This window comes from Saccostrea cucullata, unplaced genomic scaffold (genome assembly GCF_032062105.1).
Source record: "Saccostrea cucullata isolate Sc308-1 unplaced genomic scaffold, CSIRO_AGI_Scuc_v1 ctg12662, whole genome shotgun sequence".
Lineage (NCBI taxonomy): Eukaryota > Metazoa > Mollusca > Bivalvia > Ostreida > Ostreidae > Saccostrea > Saccostrea cuccullata.
The window spans coordinates 5,770-18,888 of NW_026921407.1; the positions used below are offsets into that span (position 1 = coordinate 5,770).

Below are 13,119 nucleotides of genomic sequence, written 5' to 3' on the forward strand. Positions count from 1 at the left end.
GAAAGAGGATTGAGAAAAAATCATTGTCTTTTTTATTTTCATTTTATTTTGTAAATTATCTTTTTCCAGACACAAATAAGCAGGTGTCCTGTAGATTGTGATTTTTTTTTTTAATTTACAACAACGTAACATTTTGCACACTTCTAAAGAACTTATAACCTGTTAATTCGTATCGTTTTCACGAAAGGGGATGGGGGTACAGTGTAACAAACCTTATAATATCTATAATTTTTCGCAAATTGTTTTTTTTTTTTTTTTTTGTATGCAGCTTGTAAGTTGATCACAGTTTTATTAGTCAGATTATCATCTCTATCCGTTCAGTAGAAATCTTCCTGTTTACTGAATGTAATATTCTAATTCATATTTGACATAATTACCGATTTTCAGTGTAAGTCTAAATGCATCAATGATTCGCCGAGTAATTATCTGAGCAGAATTAATGTGCAAGTCTAATACGGTTTTTTTTTTTACTCCAGACAGTTCATATATGTTTTAAAATTCTTACAAAATTAATGATTAATTAGTAAAATCACGCATCTGATATGAACTACATATGAATGCACACTTACGGCAAAAAGGATCACGTATCTGATTCAATAATTTAAATGGGCAAAATTAAAATATTAAGTCAAGAAAACCAGGGAATTAGTTTAAACATCTGTATACTAGTAGTTTAATTACGAATATTTAAGTACAACAAATATTTCAAAAAGAAGTTGATTTGATTTGCTCAAATAAAGAAAATGAAAATATTTATTATCAGATCCGTAATGGGGAACTGTGATACACCTTGTTACATGGTGTCCACGATTGCTGACATCAAGGATGCCGACATGGAGTTCGAGGTTCACGGTGCCACGTGTTTTGCGGGAAAAACCCGTGGTCTGTACTGTACCTTTGATCACAAACACAACGAGTTGATCTAATTTATAGTATATAAGGAATCGTCTCAAACTCTGTCTAGTTGTTTTAAAGTTGTTTGTTTCGAGTAGTTTCCTTTATTTTCACAGTTGATAGCCCAGATGCATGATACTTGATAATGGTGTTTCGAACAGCCAGACACAAACTCCCTCCTCCTTTCACGGGCGCTATTGCGAAAAATAAACCAAAAATGACTTATTTGGTCATTGTACAGTTCAAAAATCATTGGGGGCGTGGTTTGCATAATTAACCAAAGAACGGTACGGTTCGTTTCTTGCACGGAACGGTACGCTTTGTGGACGGTACGGTACGCTTTGTGCACGGAACAGTTCGCTTTGTGGACGGTACGGTACGCTTTGAGCACGGAACGGTTCGCTTTGTGGACGGTACGGTACGCTTTGTGAACGGAACAGTTCGCTTTGTGCACGGAACGGTTCGCTTTGTTCACGGTACGATACGCTTTGTGCACGGAACGGTACGGTTCGTTTCTGAGGTGTAGTAGCACGGTTTAGGGTCTGTACGTAATGACGTCACAAACATGACGTAATTTCAGTTTTTTATGAATTTTACAGAAAACTGTACATATTTCGTTGATATTTTGAGTAAAAGTCACCGAGCGCATGTGTATTCAGGATCAATATTTTAATATAATGTGTAGAATGATAATATCAATGAAATATGTCAATATTGTTCCTGAACAAACTTGCGCTCTATAAATTTTGAAGCTAAAACTGTTGAAATTTTGTCCATTTTGTCCTCTTTCTGAAAAAGGATATAAAATCGGACTAGTTTGTGACTTAATAAAAACAAAAATTGTGAATACACTTCTTTGACACTATAATATTTTCTGTTAATTTATATTTCTCATACAATTTATAGAAATCACCACATTTCAGGAAGTTTTCAAAATATGATTTTTGTGGGGGCAAATATATGCAATATACCGCATATAGTTCTTTAAATCTACACTACTTGAGCATGCTTCCATATAAATATGATGAATTATGGCTTTGTCATTCTTGAGAAGAAGATGTTTAAAGAATTTTCCTATATATTTCTACGTAAAACTTTGGTCGGCCATTTTGGCCCCGCCCTACCCCCGGGGGTCATGCTTTGAACAAACTTGAATCTACACTACCTGAGCATGCTTCCATATAAATATGATGAATTATGGCTTTGTCATTCTTGAGAAGATTTTTAAAGAATTTTCCTATACATTTCTATGTAAAACTTTGGTCGGCCATTTTGGCCCAGCCCTACCCCCAGGGGTCATGATTTGAACAAACTTGAATCTACACTACCTGAGCATGCTTCCATATAAATATGATAAATTATGGCTTTGTCATTCTTGAGAAGAAGATGTTTAAAGAATATTTCCTATATATTTCTATGTAAAACTTTGGTCGGCCATTTTGGCCCCGCTCTACCCCCGGGGGTCATGACTTGAACAAACTTGAATCTACACTACCTGAACATGCTTCCACATAAATATGATGAATAATGGCTTTGTCATTCTTGAGAAGAAGTTTTTAAAAGAATTTTCCTATATATTTCTATGTAAAACTTTGGTCGGCCATTTTGGCCCCGCCCTACCCCGGGGGGTCATGATTTGAACAAACTTGAATCTATACTACCTGAACATGCTTCCATATAAATATGATGAATTATGGCTCTGTCATTCTTGAGAAGAAGATTTTTAAAGAATTTTCCTATAAATTTCTACATAAAACTTTGGTCGGCCATTTTGGCCCCGCCCTACCCCCGGGGGTCATGATTTGAACAAACTTGAATCTACACTACCTGAACATGCTTCCATATAAATATGATGAATTATGGCTTTGTCATTCTTGAGAAGAAGATTTTTAAAGAATTTTCCTATATACAGTGGACCTTCAGATATCCGGACGCCAGATATCCGGATGCTTCAGTAACCGGACGATTTTTCATCGGAACGGAATTTTGAAATGTTATTCTTTCTTGTTTAACTGGCGATTCAGATATCCGGATGCTTCACGTATCCGGACAAATTGACTGGGAACCAAAGTGTCCGGATAAATGAGGGTCCACTGTATTTCTATGTAAAACTTTGGTCGGCCATTTTGGCCCCGCCCTACCCCCGGGGGTCATGATTTGAACAAACTTGAATCTACACTACCTGTGGATGTTTCCCCATAAGTTTCATCTTTCCTGGCACAGTGGTTCTTGAGAAGAAGATTTTTAAAATATGCCACCAAAATTTCAATTTTTCCCAATTATCTCCCCTTGAATGAGGGCGTGGCCCTTCATTTGAACAAACTTGAATCCCCTTCACCAAAGGATACTTTGTGGCAAGTTTGGTTGAAATTGGCCCAGCGGTTCTTGAGAAGAAGTCGAAAATGTGAAAAGTTTACAGACAGACAGACAGACAGACGGACAGACAGACGGACAGCTAGACGGACAGACGGACGCCGGACAAAATGTGATCAGAAAAGCTCACTTGAGCCTTCGGCTCAGGTGAGCTACAAAATTTTATATAAGATTTGAAAATTAAGCTGGGAAGTGCGCCAATGATAGGCCTAAATCAAAATGGAACAAGAGGCCCATGGGCCTTATAGGTCACCTGAGCATTATGCAACAACTTTCCAGTTATTGAATTTGATTCATGTTTTAAGCCAGATGCTATGGCATTCACAATTTTGAAAGACGCACCATTGATAATCATAACAATACACTCAGCAGTTGCTTAGCTCGGTTACTTAATACCCATAAGCAGGGTAGGGGAACAAAAAATGCATTTCAACTTATCAAAAATATTCAGCAATACCGGTAATTAATAGTGCCCTTACCACATGTACCCCTGATCCTTAGGCCTAGATCCACACACTGGACAAATTTTGAAAAGGAGCAGATTTCAAACAATTCATTCATTTTTAGTACATAAATACAGCCCCCCCCCCCCTCTATGGTACCCCTGACCCTAAAGCCTTGAAATTCACAGTTCCGGATGATTAGTACCCTTGCTCATCATAACTATATTAAGGTAATTCATCTGCTTCGTACCCAGAGAAAAATTTTTTCAAAGATTTAATGTAATTTTTCACTGCATAATCATTATAGTGCCCCGCCCAAACACCAGAACCCCTGACCCTGGGGACATAAAATTCACAATTTTGGTAGAGGCATTCTTGCTTATCATAACTATGTACTTAGTTAGTTTATTTAATACCCAGGAGCAGAGAAAAAGATTTTCAAATAATTCATGTATTTTCACTATATAATCAATAGAGCCCTGCCCTAACACCACAATCCCTGACCCTGGGGCCATAAAATTCACATTTTTGGTAGAGGCATTCTTGCTCATCATATTTATGCACTAATTTAGTTTATTTAATACCCAGGAGCAGAGAAGATGATTTTCAAAGTAATAAAGCATTTTCACTATATAATCTATAGAGCCCCGCCCTAACACTAGAACCCCTGACCCTTGGGCCATAAAATTCACAATTTTGGTAGAGGCATTCTTGCTCATCATATTTATGCACTAATTTAGTTTATTTAATACTGAGGAGCAGAGAAAAAGATTTTCAAAGAATTCATGTATTTTCACTATATAATCTATAGAGCCCCGCCCTAACACCAATAACCCTGACCCTGGGGCCATAAAATTCACAATTTTGGTAGAGGCATTCTTGCTCATCATATTTATGCACTTAGTTAGTTTATTTAATACCCAGGAGCAGAGAAGATGATTTTCAAAGTAATAAAGCATTTTCACTATATAATCTATAGAGCCCCGCCCTAACACTAGAACCCCTGACCCTGGGGCCATAAAATTCACAATTTCGGTAGAGGCACTCTTGCTCATCATATTTATGCACTAATTTAGTTTATTTAATACTGAGGAGCAGAGAAAAAGATTTTCAAAGAATTCATGTATTTTCACTATATAATCTATAGAGCCCTGCCCTAACACCAGAAACCCTGACCCTGGGGCCATAAAAATCACAATTTTGGTAGAGGCACTCTTTCTCATCATAACTATGCACTGATTTAGTTTATTTAATACCCAGAAGCAGAGAAGAAGATTTTCAAAGAAATAATGCATTTTCACTATATAATCTATAGAGCCCCGCCCTAACACTAGAACCCCCGACCCTGGGGCCATTAAATTCACAATTTTGGTAGAGGCACTCTTGCTCATCATATTTATACACTAATTTAGTTTATTTAATACCCAGGAGCAGAGAAGATGATTTTCAAAGAAATAAAGCATTTTCACTATATAATCTATAGAGCCCCGCCCTAACACTAGAACCCCTGACCCTGGGGCCATAGAATTCACAATTTTGGTAGAGGCACTCTTTCTCATCATAACTATGGACGTAGATAGTTTATTCAATACCCAGAAGCAGAGAAGAAGATTTTCAAAGAAATAATGCATTTTCACTATATACTTATTTAGCCCCGCCCTAGCACTAGAACTCCTGACCCTGGGGCCATGAATTTCACAATTTTGGTAGAGGACTCAAAGCTTATTACAATCATGCAAACAGTTTGCCTGCTTGATGTCCAGGAGTAAAGAAGAAGATTTTTAAAGATTGCATTAATTTTAGTGGTTTTGGCCCCACCCCTCAGGCCCCAGGGGGGCAGGGATCATGAAATTCACAATTTTTGTTCCCCTTCACCCATAGATGCTTTGTGCCAAATTTGGTTGAAATTGGTTCAGTGGTTGCAGAGAAGAAGCTGAAAATGTTCAAATGTTAACGGACGACGCACGACGCCGGACGAAAACGGATAGCAATAGTTCACCTGAGTTTACTCAGGTGACCTAAAAACAAATACTTTGAACAAAGAAAGAGGTCGGTCATTTGGACCGACATCGATAGCATTTTACCGGTCACAGGCATTTCCTGCCGGTCTTGCCGGCATGACCGGCAGTTTTCCACAGCTCTGAACTCATTTAAAGTTTAACAGAAATACATGTACTTAAAACCCAACTTTAGGTTTGACCACAAAGAATGACAGTGTTAGATCGTTATTCTTGCCTGAGAAGGTAGTGCAGATTCTCGTTATGTTTTGCCCCTTTCTCCCGTTGTCCCTCGGCATCTAGCCACTCTCTCTTTAGAAAGGTTTGCGCCACAGTTGCTACAAAATAGTTAATAATAATTATTCCGCTTTTCTAAAAGCAAAGAATGACTGATGAATCCCCTATTTTTGACATATTGAAAAAACATAAGATATGCTAAATATTTTTCTGAATTCTAATAGTATCTAATCATAACCTTAACTGATGAACAGGAATTTTATCACACAGCAAAATATGTAATTTCCAGTTCAAAGATAATTAACTGAATTGGTTATTCAAAGCAACTGTATTTAATTTTACCTGTTTTTCTACACATTTCCATTGAGTCAGACTTCTCGGCTAAAGTTAACATTAGTTTAATCAACATGACAGCTGTGCTAAGTTTAGGAACTGTGCCTGCAAAGTTTTCTATGTACTGAAATGATGACCTGCAATACAAATGTCATCATACAAACGTAATGTTTGTATGCATTAAAATACAGTGTCTTATTTCGTGTCCATCAAATTTGAATTGATTTTATAGAAAAATCCATGTGATCTTTGTTTTTGACTACAAACATTCACATAAATGCAACTCTGAATATTTACATTTGTAAATGTTTTTTCCTTACATGGTGCTTTTTGAACACAGTGTTTTCACACTTGTGTAAAACAACTTCTTCATGTTACCATAACCTTATTTCTATAATGCTGCCATTTTTATATCTTTGTATATGTACAAAATTTATAAGATCTATGTTTCATTTTAATTAAGACAAATTGAATTAATGATTTACTATTAATTACATATTCAAATAAACTGTTTCTGTTCTTTCACACAGCTAGGCTACTAATGTTTGCAATAATCAACACTCATTATATTTGACATGTACACAAGGGTCATAAAATTATCTCCCTCTTCAACAGCTAACAAAAATTTCAACTGAAATTCTCAGCCAAAACTAGAACTGTCCAATAGGGACAAATACCCCCTGCTGGGTTTTTCAGAGAAGGTGCCAATTCAAAAATACTTTATGGATCTAGAGGTGTTCACAATTTACTTACAAAAATTTGCAGTGAAATATAATTGCTCATCATGTTTCTTAATGAATGAAACAAAGGTGCAACCAAATGAAACATCAATACTAATACATTGTAATTCCATTGTAACAATTTTTTTTATTTTTTCATTTTATTTTTTTTTTATTTCTGCATTAAAAAAATAAATTGCAATTATGTGTTATGTCACTCTGCAAACTGATTGTTAAAAAAAAAACCATTATACAAAATCAAATTAACCTTGATATATCAATTTGAAATGCATTTTGAAAATAAAGAGCTGGTCATCCAGTAATGAAGTGCTTTGACAGACAATAAATTACAATTAAGCTTTGCAGACTGAAATAGGGCAAGTTCTATTCTGTCTGCTTGCATGCCTGCAGTGCAAAACCCCTGTTTACACGCTCTTCTTTTGCAGCTCTGCTTCAAAGCAGCTGCAAAAGCAGAGCGTGTAAACCGGGCTTAAGAGAAGAGAGATCTATAATTCTTGTGCCTTATTCCCTGGAGATTAGATAACACACACACGCTTCATAAGAGATATGCCTTAACAACTTCCAACACCAAACTCATTAATTTATCTTTAACTGGATGCATGTCCAGTCATTATTCCCAAGAGACAAATGAAATTACATTATCTTCTGTGCAATGTAAAAACTGTTTTTAACACTTTATGATGTTTCTTTTTTTTAAGTTTTTATGAGTAGTTTTAAGCTGTAGTATTTTTGAACAGATATTCTAGATTCTATATCTCAAACCTTATACATGAGCCCAAAATCAACTAGTCAATTAAAATAAAAAATAAAACCTGTAAAATGCAAAAAAATTAACAAAAAGAGTTGAAAATTCCAGGTGCACACCTTCATATGGTGAATAATAAGTGTACAAATTTTCAGATTAATCCTTGCAATAGTTTCTGAGAAACGGTCTGGACAAAACCACAAAATAAAAATGAAAAAACACCTGTAAAATTCAAAATAATAATTGAATCAAGATGAAAATATCAGGTGCACAACTTCATATGGTGAATAATATGTGTACAAATTTTCAGACAAATCCTTCCAATAGTTTCTGAGTAATGATCCGGAAAAAATCTCGTCTACAGACAGACAGACAGACGGACAGACGGACATGGTGATTCCAATATACCCCCCCTAAACTTCGTTTGCGGGGGGTATAAAAATCCGAAAATTTTACTTTAGAACATCCTTGAAGCTGAGCTGAGTTGACCCCACAGTTTTTATCCGGGACACTAATGTGGTAAGCCCTTCCTTCAATAGGGACTTATTTTCTACCATCAAAAAGCCATTCCTGTGAAAAAAGGGAAAAAAGAAATATTTATACCAACAAGTTACAGAAATTTTCTCTTTGATCAATACATTAAAATTATAACCTCAACTTTGTCATAACTTCTTTTGACTTAAAGAATGGATATTTAAAAAAAAAAAGAACTGTTAATGCAACTAACTGTATGGGTAGTTGGGTAAATAAATTAACATAGTCAAAATTTTGTGCTATCACTGGGAACTGAGTGGTTGGCATAACTGTGAAATAGTGCTACTCAAGTTCATTCTGTCCATTCTCAGTTTTGTATTTATGAAAATTTTTTAATGGTATTCATGCATTTTTACTTGCACAAAAGCCACTAAACTATGAAGTTGGGTCTTTTTAAGGACTCACCAGGCAAATAAGGTCTGGAGAGCTTGGAGAAGTAGACAGAAACAGGAACCTACAGTGTGAGCCTCGGGGGTGTTGCTGCCCGGCCCATCAATCAAACCGTCGTTCTGCACTATCAGAGTCTAATGTCAACAAAGAAAGGGATTTTATAGTTTGTCATTCAGAAATTTATAATATCCAGACAATTCTAAGTATAGCTGAACATATCCATGGTATTCATAATAAATGTATTTGGTCTACCAAATCTCAACTGTACATACACTTGACACGGACAGCCTACCTGGAAAAATCCACTTGAACTCTCCAAATGTTCACATAATGCTGGCAGCAGCTTTATAACTTTCTTTGCTATGAACTTTGGAGTGCACTGGTCAAGGTGAGAGAATCCCACATTCTTATCTGCCTTTGTCTGAAAAAAAGATAATTCCCATGTTCAATGTCATTTGAAAATGAAAGGGGGATAGGGAATCATGATTTGAACCATATACCTAGTGAAATAGATTAACAAGGCCCTGTTTTTCATTTATTTACTTAAAGTATGACTTTATTAAGCTTTCCAATTTACACTGTATAACCTTGGTAAAAAATTAAATTGGAAAACAAGATGTGTTTGTGAAACACTATGCACCCGGCAGCAACAAATTTCGAAAAAGCTATTTTTAGCACACAGGTCACAGTCAAGGTCACAAGGTCATTGACCTTGGTGTCATTTGAAAGAACTTAATTAGTGGAGTATGCATACCAAATAATGTATGTACTCTGTATCTCTCAAGGTTCAAAAGTTATGTGAAGGTAGAAGTTGGCAACAGACAGACAAACAGATAGACAGACAGGACAAAAACAATTTACGCACAAGATCTATCGATCCAGGAGATTAAATAATTGCAAAAGTAATGTCAACAAAAGTGATGACAAAGTTTTGATCACGAAACATAACCTGAATATTCAGATCAGGTGAACAAATAAAACAAAAAAATCCGAGAAATGGTGGCTAACTACACTATCCTGCCACATTATCATTCATGTGCATGTACATGTATTTGTATTTTTAAAGATCTCTGTGTTTACTTGATATTACATACAGCGGAAACATTTAACTTTAATTACTAGTAATTCATAGTGAACTCTCTCAAGTTTAGCTTTCTCCATGGGCATACCTTGAGAAAAGATTTGCGTTTTGAGGTTGAAGAAATAAGAGAGTGGGAGAGTTTCCTGGTGAAGTCTTCCAACAGGAACTCCAGCTGTGGGGGCTGTATACTGAGCTCTGTTGTGCCCTGAAAAGATAAATATAGAACAAAATTATCATCACAAAAGGAACCTCTCACACAGCAAATAAGTGCTTCCATCTCTGTAGAATGGGAGTTGATGAAGTCTGACACTTCAATCCAGGTTACCTTACCGGGATTTGTTAGGATTACCTGCTTGTGTCGAGTTCTGTATCCAGGTATGACTCGGTGATCCGACGAGTGTGTGGTTTAGAACGGGTTCTATATCGATTACCTACCTTTATGTTGAGTTCTGTATCCAGGGAGGACTTGGTTATCAAGGCAAGGTATAGGATAAATTGGGATTTGCTGGGATTACCTACCTTTGTGATGAGTTCTGTATCCAGGACAGACTTTGTTATCCCAAAGTATGTAGGATATTGTGGGATTTACTGGGATTACCTACCTTTGTGTTGAGTTCTGTATCCAGGACAGACTTTGTAATCCCAAAGTATGTAGGATATTGTAGGATTTTCTGGGATTACCTACCTTTGTGTTGAGTTCTGTATCTAGGGATGACTTGGTGATCAGTCCAGTATGAAGGATAGTAAAAACGCTGATGTCTAGCTCCCTGCAAGTTAATGTAAAATATGAGTGAATTAGTTTCATGTTTTATCTGAATATTTCAACTGTGCACATTTTTTTTTTCGTTTACAATATAATTCACCTATACAATACACATATTTCCATTTTTTTTTTTTCATTAAAAAATAAATCACCTGAAAAATGGTCTATAGTTTGCCATGTCCACATTTGGTTTCTCATTTGTCTCAGATTTTTCAGGAATCAAGGTTTCATTCTGTGTGTCCTTTAACATGATAAAAAAGTTCACAAGCATTTATCACACTGTATTAGATAATTATATTCACAGTTAAGTACTGTAGAAGTGCTTTCTTCCCTGTGGTATTAATTTATGTTATGTATGCGGTCACAAACTTTCCGCAGAAATCTGTTCCATCGGACTCAATATATATGTAAAGCTTAAAGTGACAAGAGATGTTTGTAAAACACTTATGCCCCCCTCCCCCCAAATTGGAATTTTTTTTGTAAGTCCAAGGGGCATAACTCTGTCAAAAATGGTGCGATTGTACCCAAAACAGAACTTGACCTAGATATTAATGTGATTTATCTGTATACCAAATTTGATTTCAGTATGTGCAACTGTTTTAAAGAAAAGGAGCGGAAACTGCAAATACTTGAAATTTTTCTAAGTCCAAGGGGCATAACTCTGTCAAAAATGGTGCGATCATACCCAAAATAAAACTTGACCTAGATATTCATGTGATATATCTGTATACCAAATTTGATTTCAGTATGTGCAATGGTTGCGAAGAAAATGAGCGGAAATTGCAAATAATTGAAATTTTTCCAAGTCCAAGGGGCATAACTCTGTCAAAAATGGTGCGATCGTACCCTAAAACAGAACTTGACCTAGATATTAATGTGATTTATCTGTATACCAAATTTGATTTCAGTATGTGCAACTGTTCCAAAGAAAATGAGCGGAAACTGCAAATAATTGAAATTTTTCTAAGTCCAAGGGGCATAACTCTGTCAAAAATGGTGCGATTGTATCCAAAACAGAACTTGACCTAGATATTCATGTGATATATCTTTATACCAAATTTCATTTCAGTATGTGCAATGGTTGCGAAGAAAATGAACGGAAACTAAGTGGACCGACAGACCGACCGACCGACAGACAGCAGCAAAGCAATATGCCCTCCCTTCTTCGAAGGGGGGCATAAAAAATTCAGGAAATCCATGTAATTTTCTACCCAGATTGAAAGGAGACAGAGATTCTGCGGACTCATGACCCCATGGAAACAAGAGATGTTTGTAAAACACTTATGCCCCCCTCCCCCCAAATTGGAATTTTTCTAAGTCCAAAAGGGCATAACTCAGTCTAAAATGGTGCGATCCTACCCAAAACATTTTTTTGCCTAGATATTCAGCTGAAAAATCTGTATACTAGATTTTGTTTCATTATGTGCAACCTCTGCAAACAAAATGAACGGAATCTTCAAATAAGTGGAATTTTTCTAAGTCCAAAGGGCATAACTCTGACAAAAAGGATGCGATCATACCCAAAACAGAACTTGACCTAGATATTTATCTGATATATCTGTATACTAAATTTCATTTCAATATGTGCAACCTCTGCAAAGAAAATGGACGGAAACTGCAAATAAGTGGAATTTTTCAAAGTCGAAGGGGCATAACTCTAACAAAAAGGACCCAATCATACCCAAAACAGAACTTGACCTAGATATTTATCTGATATATCTGTATACTAAATTTCATTTCAATATGTACAACCTCTGCAAAGAAAATGGACGGAAACTGCAAATAAGTGGAATTTTTCTAAGTCCAAGGGGCATAACTCTGTCAAAAATGGTGGGATCGTACCCAAAACAGAACCTGACCTAGATATTTACCTGATAAACCTGTATACCAAATTTCATTTCAGTATGTGCAACGGTTGTAAAGAAAATGAACGGAAACTAAATGGACCGACAGACCGACCGACAGACCGACGGACAGCAGCAAAGCAATATGCCCTCCCTTCTTCGAAGGGGGGCATAAAAAGTACGTCTACAGTAATTTCTTATGAAAGTACTTCATCTTCTGGCTTTAATAAACTAAGGAAATTGCTTTGACATATATAACAACTCACCAGCTGTGATGAATCTTTGCTGTTCTCATCGCTTTCTAAACTAAGGAAATTGCTTTGACATATATAACAACTCACCAGCTGTGATGAATCTTTGCTGTTCTCATCGCTTTCTTCATCTCGTATATTTTCTTTGTCACCTTTCTTTCTGAATATGAAATACTTGAGATTTTAACCCCTATATACATGTACAGTATTTTAGAATATATCATGCAAATCATGATAATATACCACTACATTTTTTCCCAGAAATACAGATGGAGTAGCAAATAAAGCAAGGCTACCCTCAAATGTGGTTAGTCTGAGGCTCTGACAGGGAAAATTTTGCACTATGCACTTCATAAACTTTATATGACTTATCCACTAGCACCAATCACATTCTATAAATAACTTACTTCTTAGCTGGTTTTCTGCCCTTCTTTTTCCCGTCTCCATTAGTAGTCACGGGAGGATTCAGCAGTGGATTTTCGTACCAGTCAAAG

At 36.1% G+C, this 13,119-nt stretch overlaps 1 protein-coding gene across 1 annotated transcript; it reads right to left on the minus strand.

The window, feature by feature from the left end:
* Positions 1-5,945: 5,945 nt before the first annotated feature.
* LOC134259878 (Fanconi anemia group D2 protein-like) lies at positions 5,946-13,113 on the minus strand (the record flags this gene model as incomplete). The annotated part of the gene is made up of 10 exons (XM_062742477.1): positions 13,033-13,113; positions 12,716-12,785; positions 10,683-10,771; positions 10,453-10,534; positions 9,856-9,972; positions 8,979-9,107; positions 8,702-8,820; positions 8,219-8,332; positions 6,287-6,414; positions 5,946-6,045 (listed from the first exon to the last, which is right to left on the minus strand). Coding segments are annotated over exons 3-10 (815 nt in total), but the record flags the coding sequence as incomplete, so codon positions are not given.
* Between the last annotated feature and the right edge of the window lie 6 nt (positions 13,114-13,119).